This window comes from Sphaerodactylus townsendi, linkage group LG14, assembly GCF_021028975.2.
Source record: "Sphaerodactylus townsendi isolate TG3544 linkage group LG14, MPM_Stown_v2.3, whole genome shotgun sequence".
Classification (NCBI taxonomy): Eukaryota; Metazoa; Chordata; class Lepidosauria; order Squamata; family Sphaerodactylidae; genus Sphaerodactylus; species Sphaerodactylus townsendi.
This window is the reverse complement of record NC_059438.1, coordinates 8374277-8398681: the sequence shown is the minus strand read 5'-3', so window position 1 is coordinate 8398681 and position 24405 is coordinate 8374277. Positions and strand designations below refer to the sequence as shown.

At 48.1% G+C, this 24405-nt stretch overlaps 1 protein-coding gene across 5 annotated transcripts in view; it reads right to left on the bottom strand.

Annotated features, from left to right (window-relative positions):
- DOK4 (docking protein 4) overlaps nt 1-21429 on the bottom strand; it is a 71043-nt gene extending 49614 nt beyond the window's left edge. For 3 of the 5 annotated variants that reach the window (XR_007246101.1, XM_048515234.1, XM_048515237.1), the window contains exons 1-2: nt 21229-21429; nt 1628-1949 (exon numbers count right to left, since the gene is read on the bottom strand). Coding sequence is in view for 4 of the 5 variants with exons in the window: in XM_048515234.1 (XP_048371191.1) it covers nt 1628-1693 (66 nt within the window). In the remaining variant the exon portion in view is untranslated. Of the gene's footprint in view, nt 1-1627; nt 2015-18879; nt 18989-21228 lie in introns of those variants that run through there. The other 2 variants (XM_048515235.1, XM_048515236.1) reach the window with 2 other exon arrangements.
- Between the last annotated feature and the right edge of the window lie 2976 nt (nt 21430-24405).

Genomic DNA, 24405 nt, shown 5'->3' with positions numbered 1-24405 from the left:
CCAAATGTCAAGAGGCTGATGTGACAGAGGTGAGAGCCTAAAAGGCCCCAAATTAGGAGTTGAACAACCACTCTGAAGGTGTGAAATAGAGGGCAAGCAGCTTGCCCAAGCTCGCCAACCTGACAGTGAGGACTGAATCCCAAAGCTTCAGTTCTTTGACAACCCAAGCCCAGCCTTCAAAGGGCCCTACCCAACACTACAAAGACCTCACAGTATATGGAGGATGACCTGGACACGTGAAATTAATTTCGTGCCATTTAAAATACAGAGTCTAATTTGCAAAAATGTGGAGCTCCTTTCCACTCAATGTAGAGAACTTTTGCACAATGTCATAAGAACATAAGAAAGAGCCTGCTGGATCAGACCAGAGTCCATCTAGTCCAGCACTCTGCTACTCGCAGTGGCCCACCAGATGCCTTGGGGAGCTCACATGCAGGATGTGAAAGCAATGGCCTTCTGCTGCTGCTGCTGCTCCCGAGCACCTGGTCTGCTAAGGCATTTCCAATCTGTTTTCTTTTATTAATCCTAATTCTTCCCCTCAGCATTTTTCAGTGTATGCCCCCTGGTCCAATAAAAGGTCATCAGCGAAGAGAGAGTGCCAAGAAAAGTCTTCATTCAAGATGCCCCTACTGCAAGCAGAGATGTATGAGAGACCCCATGAGAGACACACCCTATAAGCTCAGAGCAAGTGCAAGACATTTTTGAGAAAGATCTTGCTCAGGATTTACTCTCCCCAAGCACAGATGTCCCAGTCTCACACCTGGCCTCAGATTCAGCAGTGCCACATAGTGTCAGAGGTCCTCAGCAACAACACAGCCAACATGACTCTGCAGTTGAACAGTCCAGACGTGGGGGGGGTGGGGGGGGGAGGAGAAAATCCTCAAAAGCCATTTCCATTTCTTTCAAACGTTTGCCCGAATTCTAGTCCACCTCACACTCTCGTGGGCAAACATAGATATGAAAGAGCTAACCAAATCAATGAAATGCCACTAAAAATACAACCAGCAGCCAAAAGAAATCATCCTGCTTGCTATCCAGAGCGGATTTCGACCCAGGCAACCAAAACAAGGCAAGGTAAATGGTTTTTCTACACTGGCATAAGACATTTGAGATCCTGAAGAATCTCCAGGGGAAGGGAGTGCCACAGAAGCGGGGTACCATCAGCCTTTCAAACAGCAAGGGAGTGAAATTCATATGACGCTAAATATCCAGGGACGTGGTTTTTCTGAGGAGTGGCACCAATATCCACAACCCACTTGGAAGGGAAATTCTCACTGCTGACAATAAAAAAAACCCTCCTAGGGAGGGGGACCCATCCTCCCTGGCAATGCCAGCAATAACCAACCTTTGTAGCTCTACCAGTCCTAGATGCCCAGCATTCGGGCAGAGCCGTAGAAAATACTAAAGTCCATTCCAAAGGGCTGCCTGGGAAAACAGGCAGGGGGAAACAGAAAGAGAAACGCAGAGAGAGATGCTCGGACCAGAATTCTTGCACACAAAAGCATCAGCTCTCCCCCCAGGGTTTTCCGCAATTTGCACCTGCCCGCATCTCACGAGACACAGCAAATCTGCCACAGGGATTGGGGGGGGGGAACCCCCAAACAAAGACAGCCTCGGGGGCGCTTACCCCCAGTTTTCGGCTCTTCATTTTCACATATCCTTGTTTGACGATATCGTTGAAATTAGTAGCCATGGCTCAGCTGCCGCACAGCCAGGGTCTGCTGCCACGGAGCCAAGGGCTCTCTTCGCACTGCTGCCTCCTCCTCCTCCTCCTCCTCCTCCTCCTCCTCCTCCTCCGGGTTCTCCTACAGCCGTGATGCTGGTTCCTCTCCTCTCCTCCGCTCCTCTGTCATTCACCTGTTTTCAGACTGGCACCCCGGTCCTTTCCCCTCCCCATTCCCTCATCATTGTTCTAGTCGGGAGATCGCTGGCCGCTTCCTCTTGTTCCACTGGAAAATAAAAATGACAGATAGATTAGAGGCTGTGACATCTTTCTCTGGGTTGATTTTTCCCTCCACCCCTTCCTCTCTCCCTCCCTTTCCCCCTCCCTCGCCCTGATTGAACCATTCAGGAGAATCCGAGGAGGTTTGTACAGGGGGGGGGGGGGGAATGGAACAGTCCAACTTTTAACCCGTCAGGGGCTTTACATTTTAAATGCATAAAGAGATTCTTTCGCCAAGCAGGAGAACAAGCAATGCCCTTAAACAAAGGAGTCTGACCTTAAAAGGTAGCATGAATCAGGTATTTCACTTTGCCTTTTTTTGCATTCTGCCAGGCCTTGAACTGTGGAATTGAGAATTCAGAAGGCTGGCCTCTAAGGAACGCTACAGTTTTCAAAGATAAACACTAATATTCCCTCTGATTTTACCTCATCTGCTAATTCAGCCTCAAGAATCAGCATTCTTGCAATCACGGGCATTGGAGCCACACAACTACCATCAACCCACTTATGCTCACAAGTCCAACAACAGGGTGCAGCTATTACCTTTTGAATGCACCGGGCTGCACCTTCTCACTTCTCTTTCACCCCAGAATGGCCCAACTCAGAACCAGATTCAAATGCTTACCCAGCCCCTAGGGCATAAGTGTCAAACTCGCGGCCCTCCAGATGTTATGGACTACAGTTCCCATCATCCCCTGCCAGAATCGTGCTGGCAGGGGATGATGGGAACTGTAGTCTATAACATGTGGAGGGCCGTGAGTTTGACACCTGTGCCTTAGGGCGTGTAAACAAGCAAGTCTCCTGGGCTCAGCTATGCCCTTTCTGTTACAGAAAGGTCCCAGAGGTCCAGCTCACAGTGCAATCCTACAGAGAGTTACTCCATTCATTTAAATGAACTTCGAGTGGCGTAGAATTGTGCTGAGAATCTGGGTAATATGGGTTTTCTGAGCTGTGTGTCTGTGGTCTGGTCATTCGTGCTCCTGACATTTTGCCCACATCTACGCCTGGCATCTTTCTTGTAGGCAGGAGAGTCAGAAACAAGTTTTTATTATCATTTTACAACTTATAGTGTTTTAATTAATTTTAGAAGTATGACTTTTGCATATGTTTTATTTTGGATGTGTTCTGTTACACTTCTGAATACATGATGTAGTTAGAGTTTGGTTCTGTGCCACATAAAACTTTGGTTCATATATTTTGGCTCACTCAAACCCTGAAAGGAGGCCCCCAAAATAAAATACCTTTTGCCTTGCAAAATAGTCAGCAGAAGAGATGAGAAAACAGGCTAACAGGATAATAAGTAAAAGGGATTTTTAAGTGTCAGACGAACCTCTACAGGGGAATCCTTTCACACCATTCTCCGAGCTCCCACCAACAAGAGCCTCCAAAATCACAGATCCACATTGGCCCCAGACTCATCCAAACACTGATTCACATTCCAATATTTTAAGCAGACATTTAGAAAGTCATAAGCTGCCAGATGGTTGATGGTCAGCAAGGATGGTTGATGGACAGGAAGGATGGAATGGTTGATGGTTGATGGTCAGTAAGGTTGGAATCAGAACGCTACCTTTTGTTATTTCAAAGAACCATAAAAACAGAAACATTTCAGGCTATAGAGATAAGGACACGGCCCAGGAAGTTCAAAGTGAGAAAATTCCAAGCAGGAAAACCCTAATGGGATTGAGTGACACCTATCTGTCTTTGTAATGTGTAAATTTTACCTTTCATGTACTTATGACCCAACCCTTGAAAACTGTATAAAAACCCTGGATTTTGTTCTGTTTGTCGGTCCCTTCCCAGTGCTAAATGAATCCTTGTTGGTTTCAATAAAATTATTTGTTTAAATAATTTTATGTTTGTTGGCTCAAATACTGTTACAAGCTTAGTCTGCGCTAACATTCAGAGGTATGTTATACAATCATAGAGTTGGAAGAGACCACAAAAGCCATCAAGTCCAACCCCCTGCCATGTAGGAACACACAATCAAAGCACTCCTGACATATGATCACCCAGCCTCTCTATAAAAACCTCCAAAGAAGGAGACTCCACCACTCTCTGAGGCAATAAATTCCACTTCAAACAGCCCTGACAGTCAGAAAGTTCTTCCTAAAGTTTAGGTGGGATCTCTTTTCCTTCACCTTGAATCCATTACTCTTGGTCCTAGTCTCTGGAGCAGCAGAAAACAAGCTTGCTCCCTCTTCGACATGGCATTCCTTCAAATATCTAAACATAACTATCATGTCGCTTCTTCAGACTAAATATTCCCAACTCCCTAAGCCTCTCTTCGTAGGGCATGGGATTCCAAACTTTTTACCATTTTGGTTGCCCTCCTCTGGACACATTCCAGCTTGTCAATATCCTTCTTAAATTCTGGTGCCCACAACTGAACACAGTACTCTGAACTGAACTGTCCCAGTGAGGTGTGTTTCTCTCCATGGCACAGAATCTGTTTTGCTTGCAAAATGCCCCAGGTTCGGTCCCTGGCAGCCCCAGTTAGAAGGATGAGGCAGGAGGATAAGAGGAAAACCTCTGCTTGAGACCATGCAAAGCTGCTGCCGGTTTGAGTCGATGATACTGACCTAGCAAGGCCAAGGGTTTGGCTCATTAGGAAGCTGTTTTGCGTGTTCATTCAGTAATGAACACAGAGGGGGATGGCGTGACGGAATGGAGGATCTGAAAGACGCTTCCCAGATGTTTTCTTTCAGCACTTGTGAAATAACACATCACCACAACAACTCTTGGCAAAGGTCTCAGAGATGGCTTTCTAGCTGTGGCGCTGCTGGCCAAATCATCCCACTTCATCCCACCAAGCATCAAGAGGGAGACAACCAACTTTATGTCAGTGGTGGCGAACCTATGGCACGCGTACCAGAGGTGGCACTCAGAGCCCTCTCTGTGGGTACGCGCGCACAGAGTTCATCATGTGCCTTTTTACTTCCATTTTGTGTGTGTGTGTGTGTGGGGGGGGTTATTGGGTTTCAGAAAGCGAAAGTTTTACTTCCCTCTTCCCCCACACCCCTCCCCCTTCCCCCACCAGGCCCCCAGTGTGATAACAGTGTAATTATTTCAGGGAGATTATTAGCATTAAACCTAAGACCTAGTTTTGGGGAAGCAGTGTAGGGAACCCTGTTAAGCGATGTTAAACCCCACTGATTTTCATGGGAAGAACTCAAGTGCAATCCTTTACCTGGGAGCAAGCTTGGTTGTTGGCAATGGGGTTTGCTTCAGAGTAAACCCTCCTAGGGTCGTGATTCACCCGTTTGAAGCATTGCACTGTGCTTCACCAAGCTTACTCCCAAGTAACGCACGCCTTGGAGCCAACTGTTTTTTTCCAAACTAAAACCTCAGTATTCAGGTTAAAATGCCGTGTTGGCACTTTGCGATAAATAAGTGGGTTTGGGGTTGCAATTTGGGCACTCGGTCTCGAAAAGGTTCGCCATCGCTGCTTTATGTACTTCTTCATTTATACCTTGCAGTTCTCTCCAATGGACACCCAAAGCAACTTATGCTGTTCTCCTTCCTTTCATTGTCTCCTCACAACAACCCTTTGAGGTAACTGGCCCGAGGTCATCCAGCGAGCATCCCTGGCAGAGTAAGGATTCGAACCAGGAGTATCCCAGATCCTAGTCCAATATTCTAGCCATTACACCATGCTAGCATGTCCCCTTCAGGGTCCCAAGGCCACCACTGCCACAGTGCTTTTATTGTCTCCAACACAACGGCCTATTTGCAGTTCTCTCTCTGGAGATAATTTTTTTTAATGGTTCGGGACGACATTGCCAATGGGAAGGCAGCACCTGCTCTCGGTCACCAAGTCGAATGGCCCTTACTGGCATTAATTTCTTGGAGGGAGTGTGTCACAATGTGCCTCTGGGAACAGATCACACAGAGGCACACATTACAATGCTCTCTCGTTCTCGCTCCCCCTTCCCACTTCCTGTAATATTCAAGCTTTTCTATCGCCCAGTCTCGTAATCACCAGCATTTGGCTCAAAAAGCCTTGCGCTGGGAATGGCACAAAACCCACCTCCACTGCGTGCCTTCCTCCTTTAAAATACAGCCCCACTGAACGTTGCACCCCACATCTCAGAGCGCCTCGTGGTTTCCACACTGCAGGAAAGACAGCTGAGTCAGCACCAGCCCCTAGAACCACTCGACAGGAAGCACGCAACTTGCTGAATCGGCACCCCGTTTCCCAAACACGCACGTCCTTTTCGCCGTTTGGATTCCAGTCTGATAAGTAACCCAAATGTACATTCCTAAGTGCAGGCCTTTGAGGGCACATATCTGGTGCTGTTCTCAGTTGCACAGTTTCAATGTATGTCTGAGCTTTCTTGCTAAATTCTGCAATGGACACAGGGTTTGTGTTTTTCCGTTGTTGTTTTCTTTTGTTTGAAGATAAAAAGGATGCAGGGAGGGATTTATCTGGAGGGATTTATTTTGTGCACCATTTAGATTTACAAATATCTGTGTGTGTGTGTGTGTGTGTGTGTGTGTGTGTGTGTCCACCAGCTGAGAGTGGGTCATTTTGCAACACATCCTTAACAAAACTCTGTAAGGGAGATCATAGCTACACCTGTTCCAAAGTCTGTGAACAGAGAGAGACACGCCAACTAGCCCACAGCCACTAAAGGAATCTGCCAAGAGCTGAAGTTCCCCCTGGATTTTCGTACGTTCGAACTGTGCTTTGAAGTCGCGCACTATGCTTAGCCAAACCATCATGCAATGCTGCCTTCCAGGAGAGGAAGGGAATAAAAATATGGAACTGGGTTTGACCTACAGCACAGGTCTCAGGTCCAGTCCAATTCTTCAAACTGGCTAGAAGCTCAAGGCCTACCTACAGGAAATAGTACCAGGATTATGTCCAGCTTTGCCACGAGGACTATCATGTCTTTGTAGGATCCCTAGAGATTCCAGAATTGCAAATGATCTCCAGATTACACACATCAATTTGCCTGAAGAAAATAGCTGCTTTCAAGGATGGAGTTAGCGTGGTATGGTGTAGTGGTTAAGAGCAGGTGGATTCTAATCTGGAGAACCAGGTTTGATTCCCCACTCCTCCACCTGAGCGGCAGAGGCTTATCTGGTGAACCGGTGTGTTTCCACACTCTTATATTCCTGCTGGGTGACCGTGGCCTAGTCACAGTTCTCTCAAGAACTCTCTCAGCCCCAACTACCTCACAAGGTGTCTGTTATGGGGAGGGGGGGGGAAAGGAGCTTGTAAGCCACCTTGAGTCTCCTTGCAGGAGAGAAAGGTGGGGTATAAATCCAAACTCTTCTTCTTCTCTCCTTCCCTTTAATGGTATGGCTTTATTCGCCAAAGCCTTCAGTCTAAGGAAGGTGGAGTCTACGGAATCAAATACCTGCTGAGTTCCCTCCCCTCCACAAACTCCACACATGCCAGACTCCACCCCAAATCTCCAGGAATTTCCCAATCTGGATTTGGCAACCCTATTAATTCCCACTGAGAACATAATAATTCAGATTTGAATTGCAATGTGTGGGGAAATGGTGTTTATGTCTGTCTTGCTTGACCTGTGTCCAACCAGAAATGGCCCTGAGGTGGTGATGTCTGCATACTGGGGAAATATCCATGTACCCCATTAGTTCATGTGGAGCTCTCAAGTCAAGCAGCACCACCACAGGTCCATTTGGGGGGGGAGTGACGGGGGGGGGGTTGAAGAACCTCACGCTCCACTGTCTCAGTCCAAATTGGAAGCCATGTAGGTGGGAACTGAGTTTCCAGTAGGGAATTTGCAAGTGTGCGTAGATTGCACAGACCCCACAGGGAAAACCTAATGAAGTTAGGTCCTCAATCCTCGCACTACCCTGGAAGCAGGCTGATCAACTTGGTATTGGGAAATTCCTGGAGATTTGGGGACTAAGTTTGAAGAAGGGAGGGAGTAGGAAACACTGCCATATTGGCCACCCTCCGAAGCCACCATTTTCTTCAGGGCAGCTGCACTGTGTAGTCTGGAGACCAGGAGATCTCCAGGTAACCCCAGGTGAAAGAAAAAGATGGAAAGGCCCGCCCTACCTTATCCTAATTAGCCAAATTAAAATGGAAGAGACAGAGAGGAGATGCAATCTCCCCTCGCAACTGCTCACACCTCACACTTAACGACGCGAATTTTTAACATTACACACAAACAGCTATCTAAATCACTCAGCGTTTAACATTTCCCAGCAGCTATGGCGACATATATGCCCGCTAGTGCAGGGTTACAGAGGCCAACCTTTACCTAGAAGACCCTCCAGATGTTATGGACTACAGTTTCCATCATCCCCTGCCAGCATGATGGGAACTGTAGTCCATAACATCTGGAGGGCCGCAAGTTTGACACCTATGCAAGAAGTCCAGAGGTCTCTCTCTGGACTCACAAGGCTACAAACGACACCTTCTCCAATCCATGGGAACACTCCGATTCCATGTGAAACTCATGCTGTATTTGCAGCCATAAAGATTCGTGCACACCCCTGGCAGCCAACAGGGAGGGAAGCAGAGCCACAGCTGTTTCCCAAGGAGTAGTTCCTGGGGCCGCCTGGGAGAACCAGTCAGGAAGGGAGCGACCCTGGTTTTTGTGCTGACACAGACCCCACCCCTACCCATCCTGACAATACTCATGACCATCTCAGATACTTCAACCCCCTAATAAGAAACAAAACGGGGCAACCTGTTTGGCACACCCAAGCAAGAAGAACAAAAGGCCATTCCCGCACTGACAACCCCTGCCTAGCCTATTCATTTCTCCACCTGGCACAGCCAGCCATGGCCTGTTTGTGGCTGATGTACAGCAAAGGAAATAATTGTTTGGGACCAAGGAAAGAAAACTACTGGCTATCCACGGCAGCTGACGGGAAAGCTTTGCTGCACAGGAAATCCTGGTCGCACCGTATTTAACTTTTTAAAAAATCCATGGGAAGGGGCTCCGATCTTGGCAGAACGTTGCAGCAAAGACAGCTGCGGAAGGCCTTGCAAATAAACGCACCAAGTGACTACCCCGATCTGTCCACAGGGAAAGGAAATACCAGAGTGACGCACAGCCAGAACTTCCAGTAACAACCGAGACATCACTGGTCACAATTTATTATGAGCGCTTGGCCTGGCTTGGTGCAAACTCTGCACTGGAAATTAAGGCAGGGGGAGGCCAACAAATACTTCAGTCGAGTGTGACTCTCTTTTTCTGCCTCTGTGGCTGTAATCATTTGTGGGAGGCTTAAAAGAAATTCTGCCAAAAAAAACCCTTTCATTTCTAATTGCCCAGAAGTAACTCACCGTTACCACAATGAAGCAGATAAATTCTCGCTTTTTATGAAAGCCAAGCCAACAACAACATGTTGAAGGAAATTTTAAGAAAAAGTAATTAAAACTGTGGGCAGGGTGAGGGATAGAGAGAAATAGAAGGGTTTTATTTATACCTGGCTTTTCTCAACCGTGAGGAGTCTCAAAATGACTTACAAACTCCTCCCCTTCCTCTCCCCACAACAGGCACCCTGTGAGGTAGGTGGGATTGAGAGAGTTCTGAGAGGACTATGACTAGCCCAAAGTCACCCAGCAGGCTTCGTGTGGAGGAGTGGGGAAACGAACCTGGTTCACCAGATTGGAGTCTGCTATTCATGTGAAGGAGTTGGGAATCGATCCTGTATTATTATGAACATTATTAAGCCCATGAAAGCGGCACACACTTTTGACCGCAGACTGGTATTGCTCACTGTGGGGCTGATAGGAACTTCCTACTAAACATGATGCCCTGATCTGGATGTTCCAAACTAGCCCACACTTGGAAGCTAAGCAAGGCTAGCCCTGATTAGTACCTGGTTGTGAGAACACCAAGATAGGCTAGGGTTGCCAGGCAATGAAAAAACCCCTGTGTTGGTCTTTGGCTTTGAAAACTCTATGGAGCAACAATATATCCACAGCAACTTGATCGTACTTTCCACCACCCCGAAATCTGATTGCTAAACAAAAATGTTACTAAACAAAAGCAAACACTGCATGGAAGAAGGAAGAGACCCAGTCCTTGGCTTACCAAAAACTGAGAAAATAAGGTGGTTTTTTAAATTTCAGATTTTTTTTTAATAAGACAACTCACTTGAAGATTATTGAGCCTTTGATTGAAAGACTGAATATCTGGGGTGAAGAGGAGTTGATTAAAAATTGGGAGGTAACTCCCCAAATAGGGGCCAGGTTGCAAAATACTGCACAATATTACTTAAGCCCGACATCTTATTATACCTTCAATTAATTAATCCTGTAAATTCTCTGTTTCACTTGTTTTAACTTTACTGTAACTTATTTTTTATGAGTTTCATGAGGGCAGCAGTGGCGTAGTGGTTAAGAGCAGGTGCACTCTAGAGGAACCGGTTTTGATCCCCCGCTCGGCCGCTTAAACTGTGGAGGCTCATCTAGGGAATTCAGATTAGTCTGTGCACTCCAACACATGCCAGCTGGGTGACCTTGGGCTAGTCACAGTTCTTCTGAGCTCTCTCAGCCTCACCTACCTCACAGGGTGTTTGTTGTGAGTGGGGGAAGGGCAAGGAGATTGTCAGTCCTTTTGAGTCTCCTTACAGGACAGAAAGAGGGGGATATAAATCCAACTTTTCTTCTTCTTCTTAAGTTGTGTTGTGTTTTTTAGTTGGCAAAAAGTCGCAAATAAATCTTAATCATAAAATGGACAGATTATGGAGGCAGAGTGAAAAGGAGTGGAGAAAGAAGCCAAAGTTAGCAAGGACCCGTTTGTGCAGAATAAAAGGAGTTGGAAAGGGAAGGGAAGCATTAAAATAATGACTAGGCTTCAAGCAAATGCAGAATGGGATAGGGAGCCAACGGAAAAGCTTAAGGAGAAAAAGGACAGAGACATTCTCACCCTATATCCTCCCATCAACACTGCAAGCTTCAGTGTTAAATCTAAATAAAAGTGTTAGGAAATGAGATGAAAACCGCTGTAGCTAGGGACCTGGAAAAAGTCCAGGCATCAACTAACTTAGTGCTGGAATTTTGGAACTGAGAGATGGTTCAGTCTTTGATTCTTTTCTCTGCAATGATTATAACTTCTGTTATAATTAGAGTAAGAATAGCTTGGTGAGATCCAGTGTGGTGCAGTGACCGGAGTGTAGGATTATTGGAGTGACAGAGGTTCACATCCTCACTCTTGACATGGAAGCATGCTGTGTGACCTTGAGTCAATCATATCCTCTCAGCCTACCCTACCTCACAGGGTTGCTGTGCAAATAAAATGGAGGAGAGGGGACCGACATAAGCCACTTTGGGTCCACATTTGGGGAAAAGGCAGGGGATAAATGAAGCAAACAGTGTTTAATAGTCAGGTGTTTTAATTGTTCAGATATTCATACTCAGATGAATATGTGGGTGGAAAGGCAGCATTAAAAAGTTTTAAATGAATGAATAATAAACTACTGATTATTGCATGATGATTTCTCTTTCGAAGTCATCCAACTGTTTAGGCATGATTCTGAAGGAATGGTTCGAGGAACTCCTTTTATGAATCTGCACAGAGAAATGCAAGGAGAATAAACAGATTTACAGCAGTGATGTTTGTGACGGGTATGTTCACACATGCAAATCATCACTGATCCTCAAGTGAATCCCTGCATGAACCAGGCCTAAAACACTAATTCATCCACCAAGGCGGAGCCTCTACTAAATCGACTGGTGTTCAAACCCCAGCACTCGTTGTCCTCCTTCATAAGAGGCTGTTTTACGAAGGTTACTGGGGGAAAGAATAATTTTTGCCGGGAGTAATCCAAAACGGCAGTGTTGAGTAGTGTGTGGCCAAGACCCCACACAGTGCTCAAGATACCAAGGACATTTGCGGCTGCACTTCTTCCCTCAGACAAGGAGGAAAAAAGGTTTTACTGCACCAGATGGAATGTTTATAGACAAATCGTTTAAAAAATGTTTAAAAAATGAAAGTCATCCCGCTATCAGAGAAGAAGAAAATGAGAGAGACAGCGGGTTCTTCTTGGAAACACAGAACTCTTCATAATAACTTACAGTGGGGAGGGCTCAACCCATTTCCCAGTCAGGAACTGGCTTCGTGATTTCACACAGGCCAAATACAACAGCTTCAGGCCCTTTTTAAAAGCGTTATGGGGGAGAAGTTCCCACAGAACTCCCTCCCCCCCCCCCCCAAAAAAATACGCTCTAATCCTGGCCTGATGACTTCCTTCGCGTGAACTTTTAGCTGGTTGTCATTGGAATCCAAACTGCTAGGTTCAACCCGCTTTTAAAACCTGGCATAAAGTAGCACTTCCCTTAACTCTTAAAACACACACATCTGTGCTAGCTACCAACACAAGTCTCTGTGGCAGAGAGTTCCACAGCTATGAGGAAGTATGTCAGGGTTCAGCCACAGTGTATAGGTAGTCACAACCATATCTAGACTTTGAAGGTGTGTCCTTGAGGAAGGTACTGGAGCTGGTATGTAGACCACAAGTAAAGGATACCCGTGAAGGCAGAAGGCCACAATCCTAGAAAATATGCTAATACAGAGACTTCCTTCTACCTGCCAATCATTTTTTTTTTGAGGGAGGGAATCAATGTTGCGAACCTTCTTTATCTAAAAAGGACTCAGAGGCTGCGAGCAGGGACAATTCCCTTGCAGCTTTGTAGGTCGAAGCGTAGCCTGAGGCCACGAAGTTCCCCAGCCAAAACACCAGAGGTTTTGATTGAGCGCTTCCCTTTGTCTTCAGCTTATCCATTACAGTGGATGACCTTGAGGCTTCATGGTTTGAATTACTGGGGGGGGGGGGGGGGTACTCTCCGCTGCATCTCCACTTTCCTCTCAATCCATCCATCCCAACCATCTCACACCTTGCCTGAAAGCGATCACCACTCTTTAGCCATCCCCTTCCCCCATGGGAGTTACATGCCATCACCCCAAGGGGGTCAGTCCAGCCTCCCAAGTCAGATAGTTCATGCCATAATTGAAGGGGGCAGGGATGAAAAGCAAAACATACACTGGATCTCCTTGCCCTTAAACTGCAGGGTAAAAATTCAAAAGGAATCAAGGACATTTTAGCCGGGTGGTCATACCTGTATGGTTTGGGCCTGCCTCAGGCCATATCCCTACCAGGGGTCACCTGCCTGTAGAATTTGGTTCATTAATCTAAATTTATTTATGCACTTGATCTTTTTTTTTCAGTGGGGAACCAAAGCGGGTTTACATCTTTCTCTTCTCTACCACTTTATCCTCAAAACAACCATGTGAGATTTGTTAGACTAAAAGTATGTGATCGACCCAATGTTGCCCAGCAAGCTTCTGAGGCAGTCCGTGGATTTGGACCTATGTCACCCAAATGATCCTGCACTCTAACCACTACACTATGCCAGCTCACCAAGCTGCTCTGATTTTAATTCCCATTAGCCTTTTCAGGCTTACACTAGCTAGCCTGGTCTCATCAGATCTAAGAAGTCTAAGTAGGACCAACCCTAGTTAGTACTTGGATGGGAGATCATTAAGCAAGTTGCTATGCAGAGGTTGGCAATGACAAACCACCTCTGAACAACCTCTGAACATCTCTTTCCCTGAAAACCCGACAGGATCTCTAAAAGTCAGTTGTGTCTCGATAGCCCCTTCCACTACCAAGCTTTTCTCTCAGGAGAACGGGTGCCCTTTGGCTCCCTGTTTCCATTTCACCTGCAACTTAAAGCAGATGCGCTCTCTCTCTCTCTCTCTCCCTTTCTCTCTGTGGTGTTTGTGTACACATTCTTACATTGTTTTCAGAACAACCGGCTCTTGCAGAGATGCCCCGCGGTGTTAACAAACAACCCTGTAAAACAAAGTCAAGAAGGCTGATTCTATCTTATCAGCTTCCCACCAGTACTGCTCCCATCTTGCTTGAGGGGGGCGGGGGGGGGGAGGGGAACACGCCGTCATTCCCTCTCCCCCACCCACCTCAATGATCTTATCGGTTTCACCTTCTTTGAAGAAAAAAGGAGGGGGGGGGGGAGCCAGTTCATCTAGTTCTCTTCCCAGCCTAGCAGCGTCAGCCTTATCAAGGTCTCTTGGAAACTATGCAAAGCCTCAACTCATCAAACCTAAAATGGGATGTTATCAGTGGAGGAGGGGATTGGAACTCCTCGGAGCCAGAGGGCGGCTGGGCTCCATCCCTCCAGAACGATTCACCCATAAAACAAATCGTTTTTCAGAAAGGAATTTGAACAGTGTCCTTTTATGGCTGCTGTGAAATAGTCATCTATTCATTTTTTTATTTTTTACCCTACACCCGGTAAATGGAAAGGAACAGGGATGCAAAAATCCCAGGAACCAGAAATGGAGATACTGACATCTAAATGTTGATACTAACATGTTGATACTGACAATACCCCAAACCTTGACACAGTCAAGAGTCTTCCAAAGCGTCACACCTCTGAACATTCGGATCTGGCACTAAGAAGTCTGAAATAATTTTCCAACCCTGGAAGGCATCAATCAAAACCACATGGGTGCTGATTGATTCGGATTCCCAACACCCTGCTTTCTTGTAAGTGTTGTATGAGAGAGGGATTGTTCAAGTTCCTCGTCCTTATGATTGCAAAAATAAAATAATGCCTGCTGAAATCTCAGGAGGATGGTTGAATTAAATTTTCAGCAGTTGGAAGCCAGGATGTCTTTAAAAAGCAAGTCTACCTCTGCCCCATCCTATGATAAAAATGACAATAAAGTCAATAGTAAGAAGCATTGAATGAAAGAAAAAGAAAGATCCTCAGATTCTCCGTTTGTAACATTTATGCAGGGAAGCAGAATTCACCTCTCCTTTCCTTTCTCTTCCTGGTGTTATTTTCTTTGGCTTGAGATATAATAAAGTTCAGCCCTAACCCTGATCCGGGGCATTTATCTTAAAAATGAGTGGCAGTCTTCTATTCTCTGCTGCAAGAGGCTTCTGCCATGATGTTGTCTCCTGTTCTCTGTTTCACAGTTGCAGTTAGTTGTATATTATCTGAAATATTGCTATGCCTTGAAGACTAATTGGTGGAAGAGCAAGGATATATATATATATATATATATATATATACAGATTTAATCAATAAACTAGAACTGCGAAACAGAGAACAGGAGACAAAATCATGGCGGAAGGTTCTTCTCTTAAGCCTCTTGCAGCTGAGGACAGAAAAGAACGTTCACCGTGGCCCAAAGGACAAGGTGGGTTATGAAGTGAAGCCCAGCCACAGAAAGGTTCCGTCCAACGCTGTCAGCTTCAAAGATGGAGGGGCCTCAGGAGGAATCTCAGCTCAAGGTAGCATTGCCAACTCCAGGTTGGGAAATTCCTGGCGATTTAGAGGTGGAACCTGGGAAGAGCAGGGCTGAGGAGGCGAAGGACAACAGGGGCACATAATACAATGCAATCTGCCCTCTGAAGGTGCCATGTTCTCTGTTGTCTGGAAATCAGTTGTAATTCCAAGAGCTCTCCAGGTCCCAGCTGGAGGCTGGCAACCCAGTGGGCAATATAGTCCTTCCTATGCCTTCTGCAGATGGTTTATTTCAAGGTATATCCTGGCTTTCTTCCATCCCAGAGCTCAAAGTAGAGTATGTGGGAGATTGCCAAGAGGGCTCTCATCCAGACACTTCTTTTATTTGGTCTTTTTGTTTGTTTATTAGATTTATAGGTTGTTCTTCCCCATCAGACGGGCTCAGGGTGGCTTACAGCAATCAATAAACACAATGCTGAAACTTACCAGCTTGTACAGGTTTGCTGCTCCTGTAATCCCCAACCATCCACTACTTGTATAGGTCAAAACCAACACTCAGAATTGAACCCAGAAATAAGCCAGACCCCCACTTAAGTTCCCTGAGGCCAAGAAACACTGGAGGTCCACTGCACACAACCACTTACTGATGATCAGAGTTGCCACATTATCAGTTTGGTATTTTCAGCTCACTGTTCTTAGAGTCTGCGGTAGCGCAGTGGTTAAGAACAGGAGCAGCAGTGGCGTGGTGGTTAAGACCAGGTGCACTCTAATCTGGAGAACCAGGTTTGTTTCCCCACTCTGCCATTTGAGCTATGGAGGCTTATCTGGGGAACTAGATTAGCCTGTGCACTCCAACACACGCTAGCTGGGTGACCTTGGGTGAGTCACAGTTCCTTCGATCTCTCTCAGCTCCACCCACCTCACAGGGTGTTTGTTGTGGGAGGAGGGAAGGGAAAGGAGATTGTAAACCCCTTTGAGTCTCCTTTCAGGAGAGAAAGGTGGGGGGGGGGGTATAAATCCAAACTCTTCTTCAGATCAGAGAGACAACATTTAGGGTGGAGATTCCAACGTTAGCCAGCAACCTCTCTTTCCCACAGTAGCCACATGAAATAAAGCAAGCAACGTTTGAAAAAGAAGAACATTCTGTACATTGAAATTATCAGTCACTACCAACACTATGACCAATAATAAATGGGGATGTCTGAACACCTGCCAGTCTGACTCATGCTCTGTTTGCCAGTCAGAAACAGGGTGTCAGTTTTTCCATAGATTTCTCAACAGTTCTTCAACCATGGCCATTTGGCAGGCTGTTTCAATGCCCTCCTTCCAGCACAGCACAGTGCAGTCAGGATTTCTGCCCACATTTATCTTCTGACTTATTTTATTTGCTTCACTTGTAGTGAATCTGACTCCTGGTCTCTCGAGGTCGATGTCGTCAGCTCAGACTCGCAGTGCCCCTCTGGGGTTCGAGTTCAAGGCTTCTCACATCACAGCCTAGCTGATCCTTCCAACTGGAGATGTCAGGAGCCGAACCTGGGACCTTTTGCATACCAACAGATGTTCTACCACTAAACCACGGCCACACCACTGAAGGCTCTTCCCTTATTATTTCCCTTTCTCAAGTCAGACAGCAGCAATTCAGCATACCTGCTGTCACTCCTGGCTAATCTAATTCAAAGGCATAAAGAAGGTTCTCTCCACCTTTTTTCCTGATGGAGTAACTTGACGGGGGGCACAGAAAACCAGCATCTCCTGCCGTTCCACTCATTCCCTTGCCATTGAGTCACTGCTCACTTGTTCTGTGCTTCCCAAGTCCTTGCTGCCTTGGGCAGAGCCTGAATTCTCACTTTTTTGCACTCAAGGCTTTGCAGGACGCCCCGCAGCTCATTCAGGGGTCCTTAAAGCACGTGCAAGAATCCTCATACTTCTGACCACACCAATCCCAGCCATCCCCACCCACCCCCTCCTTGATCGTGTCAACTTTCCCAAGAGGGTTGTTTTCGGCTTCCACCGGGAGTGATTAAGAGTTCTGACTCCAGAGCCATTATCAGAAGCAGAACAGCAACCGGCAGTCTTGCCAAGGCGACCAGTAGCAATTAAAGGCCGGCTACGTAAACACAACTGGCACCACAGCCTCAGAGTTATTGCAGAGTATGGTAGGCCGGCTTCAGAGGCGGAGGGGGAAGGAGGGAGTATGTGGCTTGGAAAGGGGGCTGAGTCACAGCAAAGGGCACAGAGCAAGGGGCGGAAGGGGTGCAGAAAGCCTGTTTGTAGGCCTTAGCAGCCTCCCGTAGAACCTATGGTAACTTCATGGAGGGCAGCTATGTGGTCAGAAGCCACACTCTGCACTAAAGCAGTAGCCGTGGCCAGGCAAAAAGCAATATGGAGACAAATGGGGCATCCTACTTCCAACCTGACACAGCCAATCCTGCCAAAGGGTTCTCCAGTAAAAGGAGAAGAAGAGGAGTTTGGATTTATACCCCCCCCCCCGCCTTCTCTCCTATAGGAGACTCAATGGGGCTGACAATCTCCTTCCCCTTCTCCTCCCCCTGCAACAAACATCCTGTGGATTGGGTCGGGCTGAGAGAGCTCCAAAGAACTGTGACTAGCCCAAGGTCACCCAGCTGGCATGTGTTGGAATACACAAGCTAATCTGGTTCCCCAAATAAGCCTCCACAGCTCAAGTGGCAGAGCAAGGAATCAAACCTGGTTCTCCAGATTAGAGTGCACCTGCTCTTAACCACTACACCACGATGGCTTAACCACTACACCATGCTGGGACAGGTAGAAGGAGATGGGGAAAGCCCTTCTCAGCCCCAGAACCTGGAGAGATGCTGGAAGCCGCAGCAGACGGCACTGGGGTAGGTAGACATTCACGTGAGCCGGCAACTAGAAAGGCAAAGTACAGAGCTGCCTCCTCCTGAGCCAGACCCTTGGTCTGTCAAGGTCAGTCTTGTCTTGTCTACTCTGACCAGCAGCAGCTGTCCAGAGTCTTAGGCAGAGGTCTTTCCAATCACTACAAACTGATTCTTGAGCCACTGCAGATGCCAGGCCTTGAATCTGGGACCTTCTGTATGCAAAAACGGAGATATGCCTCCCTTTTCCATTAATCTCCAAGGATTCACGCTTGCAGCTTAACTGTGGGGGTGAATTGCTCCAAAACAAAACTGTGCTCTAGCAATTAAGGAATAACTATTCTGAAAATGCTCCTGGCCCGGATAGCTCCATCGCTACAGCCCCATATCTCTCACCAGGATCTTAGAAAGCTTTAAGCAGACAGGAGCCCCTTGTAGAGAAGCCTTGGATGGGGGAGATAGCCAATAAGGAAGGGACTGAGGTTTTGCTATGGCTATAGAGGCAGTCAATGCTAAAACCACCACTGAACGTCTGTCGAGGGTTTGCTGTTAAATCGGCTGCGACTCGACGCCAAAACCGAAATGTTAGTCAAGTTTGCAAAAGTAGGGCTGGAGAATGAGGGACTGCTTATTGATAGGGAGCTAGTCCAAAGGTGTTGCTGCCTTAAGAATTCAAAGTGTAGGGAAACAGGCTGGTCATGTGACTCTTCCCCCACCTGACTCAGCTAGATCCTGTGATTTGGCCTGGTGCATCGCATGAAACGCAGTGCCAGCACCTCTGGATTTTTATGGCTCATTTTGCAAACAAGGTGAATATAAAGTTAGCCCCAGTTAATATAAAAGTAAAGCACGTCTCCACAGTGTACCCGTGTGTTTTAATTAATGTGTCTTTCCTGCAAGGAACTCTGGAAACGGAGGTTTGCACCTTCCACTTCATCCAAAGCATCTTGAGACCCGTTTCCAAGGGATCTTGGGCTGAGGGCAGAGAAGTACAGTTTCAAAAACAATTTTTAAAGCCTGCAGTGAAGGTACATCAAAATTGGGCCTGCAAAAGGCCATTCCCTAATAGGAATGTCCAAACCACTCAAAGCTTCCATCATGGGGCGACTACCCAGTCAAAAACAAATCACCCTTCTTTAGAATTCTCAGTGGGCATCAATTTTTGTATGCCCATGCATGCTCAGCGTGGTGTAGTGGTTAAGGGCAGGTGCACTCTAATCTGGAGAACTGGGTTTGATTCCCTGTTCTGCCACGAGCTGTGGAGGCTTATCTGATTAATCAGATTAGCTTGTGTACTCCAACACATGCCAGCTGGGTGACCTTGTGTATAGAAAAGGAGGATTGTAGTGGCTCCTTGAGGGTCTCCCCTTACAGGAGAGAAGGGGGGGGGGGAATATAAATCCAAACTCTTCTTCTTCTCTTGAACTACTGCTTGGTGCATATTGCACATGCACAAGGGAAAGCCATGCTTGCACAGACAGCCCTGCAATACCTCCTTTACTTTATTTTCAGCCAAATCAGGTGCCATCATGCTTTGCCCCATAATTTGCTGGTGTCGCATGCTTCAGCATGGCCTCTCTCACAGAAGAGAAGGGCACAATTACATGGGCCCATGGGCCTCTGGGTATTGGGCTGTGTCCTAAACCACATTCCTCTTTACACACACAAAATCATCTCAATTTCACCCCGCAGCACCCTTTCATGGAGGCTACCGATCTCAGTGGTCTGCACAGACATATAAACTCAAAGGGAATCCTTTTTTAATTGCGGAGTAATCATTTCAAGGCAAAGGGACTCAAGACATAATGGAAATGAATATTATGAGCTGGGGAAATTCACATCACGAGCTCATAATTCTGAAGCTTCCGGCATCACCCGAAATGGGTCTCAAGTTGCTCTCTTTCAAGCCCTGCAATTTAAGACCCTCTAACTGCCGACTGTTATGCTTCACTTGCAAAGCCCGAGCTGCCCGCCCATAAATAATATTAATATTAACAATGTACCATCAAATCCCAAACGACTCGTGGCAATTCCAAGCGGATGGGATTTGCAAGGCAACAGATGAGAAGAGGTGGTTGCCGTTGCCGCCTTCTGCTTACGAACCCTCGTCTTCCTCGGTGGTCTGCCATGCAAATACTAACCAGGCTACTCTGGGCTATTCAGGTTGTCCACTCATAAACCTCCCTAAAATGTGCTCTCCCAGAACACAAGTCACCCATGGACTTTCCCCTGATGTCAGTAAGAGAAACCTACAAGCATCTTTGTTCCTCTGGCCAACCAACAAAGCTATTACAGATGGAAAAAACAAAAGACTTTTCAAGACTTGGTAAAGGAAATGGAACCTCTGCCTGAGAAAGCCCTGTGGCTTATGGGTGACATCATTTTGGTCCCTCATGGGGCAAAAACCCCCTTATATACAGCAGTTTTACATCTAACCTGCTGCCCCTACTAAGCCTCTGAACAACCTGCTATCTGTCCTTTGATCTACCTGCTTAGAAGGCAGGGAGCAACTTCATACACATTTCTGCAGGAGCAAGTTTCACTGTGCTCCTTCATTTCCAAGTAATTATGGCTGGACTTTTAATTATGTGAAATGATTCAAAGGTAATGTATGGATCACATGACTTTTGGGGGGGCTTGCCATCCAACTTATTTGAGGGGGGGTTCCTATCGCCATATTTTGCTAATCCACCCAATCTACAAACGGGGGTACCGCAAAGCAGGGAGAGACCCTCACCCTCAAAGTCACGCACGACATTCCAAGCCGACCCCTCAACCGACCTCACAGGGCTGTTGTGAAGCAGGGGGTCGCTCTGGGAAGAGGAAAGCGTGGGCAAACCGGGAGATCTGTAAACGGCAGCCTACTATTGGGGCAGGACGAGCGCTTGCAGGCACGGCTCAACAACCCCCCTCTCCCCCGGTCTCAGTCACACGAGGCACTAGAAACCTGCGCGCAACAGGAGCCCCCCCGGAAACCTGTCCAATGCGCTGGAGCAGAGACGCATCTCCAGGGAGAAACATCCGCCCGCCGCCCCCTCCAGGGTCTTCCCGACCCCTTTCCTCTCCCCAGCTAACCTCCCATCCGGAAGGCTGAACGGACCCCCCGGGAGGATCGCCCCCCTCTCCCCTGCGCAGCTGAGCCCCCCACAAAGCGTCCCCAGCCCCGGACTGCCCCAGCCCCCTGACGCCGAGCTGGCATTCCGGCCGGCGCTTACCTGCTGCGCCGCTGGAATCCCAGGCGCCGGCTGCTGCGCCCCGAGCGCACTGGGCGCTGCCTGCGCTGCCTGCTGCCACCGGGGCGGCCGGGCCTTCCGTGCCGTGGCAAGCCGAGCCGCTCGGGGGCGCAGGCAGCGGCCGAGCCTGGCGCCAGGGCGGGCGGCGGCGGAGCTCGCTGCGGCTCCCTCCCTCTGCTTTGCAGGCGCGTTTCCCACTGCAAAGCAAAGCAAAGCGAAGCAAAAAAAAAAAAGAGCCCGAGCCTCGCCCGGCTCCGCTCGCTCCTAATCTGTCCCAGACGCGCCGAGACACAGCCCCTCCGAGCGCCGTATTGCTCAGAGCCGAGGGGCACTGCCGCAGCTCAGGTGTGTGATGGGGGTGGGGGTCTCACTCCCTTTCACCTTTGCGCCTTCTCCAGGCCCCTGCGCAGCTCGGGATAGTCGCAGTTGCGCCTTGCCGGCGTGTTGGTTATTCCAGGGTGGCACCTTGCTGTCGTGTTAGTTATCCCAGGGTAACAGCAGGGTCTTGGGGTCCAAGCCGACCTTTTGTGTGTGTGTGTGGGGGGGGGGTAACGGGTGGGATGCTGCTTGGCCAAGACGTCCCCTCTCCCCTAGAAACCTCCCAAGGCCTCACCCTTCCAAGACTGAGAAGGAAGGGGTTCTGTTTGGGATTGCGCCGTGTAACCACTTACCCCAGCCAAAAATACCTGAAGGGAAATTAAACTGAAAAGAAATGTTTAAAACCCAGCAAATTTGAAAGCTGCTTTTTAAAGGGAGGGGCGAGAGAGGGCTGCAGGTGGGGCTGCTGCGCACACCCACTAGCCTCGCCCCCCTGCTGCCCTGCCTACCAGTCTGACACACTCAAGACATGCAGACCTGCCCAGTCAAGCCATGGGCTTACCCTGGGCAGAGGCCTTCCTCACCCAGAGGCCCTTGACTACATTTGCACCTGCACGTCAGCTGAGCGGCCACATGCAGAGAGTTGGCTTCTGCCTTGCCAAAAGTAGACTCCACGAGAGTCTGAGGCAGGAAGATTTGACCTTAAACAGGTTTTTTTCCACTAGAGTCCATCTCTTTAGAGCAGTGATGCCCAACTGGGGTTCCATGGTACCCTCGGGTGCCGTGAGCACGTCCCAGGGGTACCGCAACAACGCTTCCACCCCCCTCCCTTTGTGGTGTGTCCCGCTGGCACCAGCAAGGATGTGGAGCTGGCCCAGGGGCCAGGACCTACCACAAGGTCAGCAGCCGCTCCCCCCCCCCCCCCTGCTTCCCTTCACCCTGGGATGGGAAGATGTGGGTGGGGGTGGCAGGGGAGTACCACCCATAGAGTACTGTGAGATATGAAGAGTGAGGTCAAGGGTACCACAACATCGAAAAGGTTGGGAAACACTGCTTTAGAGGCTTGACTCTTTTCGTTCCTGCCACTCCGCAGTTGGTTCAGAGTGTCGAACTAGTACCTGGGAGGCCCAGGTTCAAATCTCCACTGTGCTGTGGTGACTGGCAGGGTGATGTTGGACTGGTCACACTCCCTCAGCCAAAGCTACCTAACAGGGCTATTGAGGCGAAGATAAGATGGAGGACGGAAGATCCTTGTGCTTCTGAGTCCCCCCTGGGGACAAAACCAAGGAATAGGTTTCTGAATAACTTCTTTGCTTAGGGAGAAAGATACTTTAGAGAAGAAGCAAGGGGAAGGCAAAAAGGGGAGAGCCAGTGTGGTGTAATGATTCTAATCTGGGGAACCGGGTTTGATTCCCCAAAAGTCTGAGTGACGGAGGCTTATCTGGTAAACCAGATGTGTTGCCACAACATTGAAAAGGTTGGGAAACACTTCTACATTCCTGCTGGGTGACCTTGGGCTAGTTTTTCAGAACTCTCTCAGCCCCACCTGCCTCACAAGGTGTCTGTTGTGGGGAGAGGAAGGGAAAGGAGCTTGTAAGCCACCTTGAGTCTCCTTACAGGAGAGGAAGGTGGGATATAAATCCAAACTCTTCATCTTCTTAAAAAAAATACCACCTTGGAGATTACTTCGACTGACTTCGGCTCTCCAAGGCTCCAGGCCAGAGTCCCATCCAGTCCTATTATCTGGTAGTGAGAAAGGGTTATCAGCTGACCTGGGGTGACCCTATAAGGCAGGGGTCCCCATGGCACCCACTAAGGGTTTTTTTGGAAAGTGAGTGGGAACAGATGGGGCTTTTGCCTCGAAAGGCTTCTGATCAGTGACAGAAGAACGGATCGGCTGTGGAGATTTTTTGGAACAGTGCCAGCTGCCTCCACAGCACAAGAATCTTCACTGTGTGGCTGAAGGTAAGATGCAGCAGACTCTTTGGGACTGGCTCCCATTTCTGTGGCAGCTATACGGTAACAGCCATTTTGTGGCTGCACCCACCACACTGTGTCAAAATACCAAGGGTGTCTTTGGGAGCCTCCTGCCATGGCAAGGGACGTTCAGAGGTGGTTTGCCATTGCTTGCCTCTGCATAGTGGCCTGGGACTTCCTGGGTGGTCTCGCATCCAAGTACAAACTAGGGCTGGCCCTGCTTAGCTTCCAAGGTGGGGCTAGTCTAGGCGAGGTGAGGGCACTATTCTCTGAGCCCCCCTTATTTGGTGATGGGACTGGGAACAGTGTGCATATACCAAAGCGAGTGGTCTGCCACTGAGTTGAGGACTCCGCACTTCTAGAAGATCACCTCTGATGCTACGATGGCACAGTGGTCAGGAACTTGCCGGGCAAATACCTGCATTGCCAGCAATAAAGTAGGTCACCTGGCCCATTCCGTGTCTCACCCCTAGACTGGGATCAGGTTTCTAGTTCTTGATATTGGGTGAGCAGGGCTGGAGGTGAGCGCAACACGTTTTTAGCACTGACCTACAGTTGTGAGCCCAAATCCTGCAGACTCTGCCCTAGGCCTTGCCCAGACCTGCCCTCTGACCTACCAAAACCCTCTCGTCTCTGTCTATGACTCACCAAAAACTGGCAGCCTCCACCCCTTATTTAAAGAAACAAAAAAAATGCTGGCTTTGCCCATTTACCAGGTAATTTGAAAATCACAAGCTGGCAACTATACAGATTTCTTTCTTTCTTTCTTTCTTTCTTTCTTTCTTTCTTTCTTTCTTTCTTTCTTTCTTTCTTTCCAGGGAAAATAAATAAATGAGGATCGCCAAATCCCTGTGAGAGCTCCTT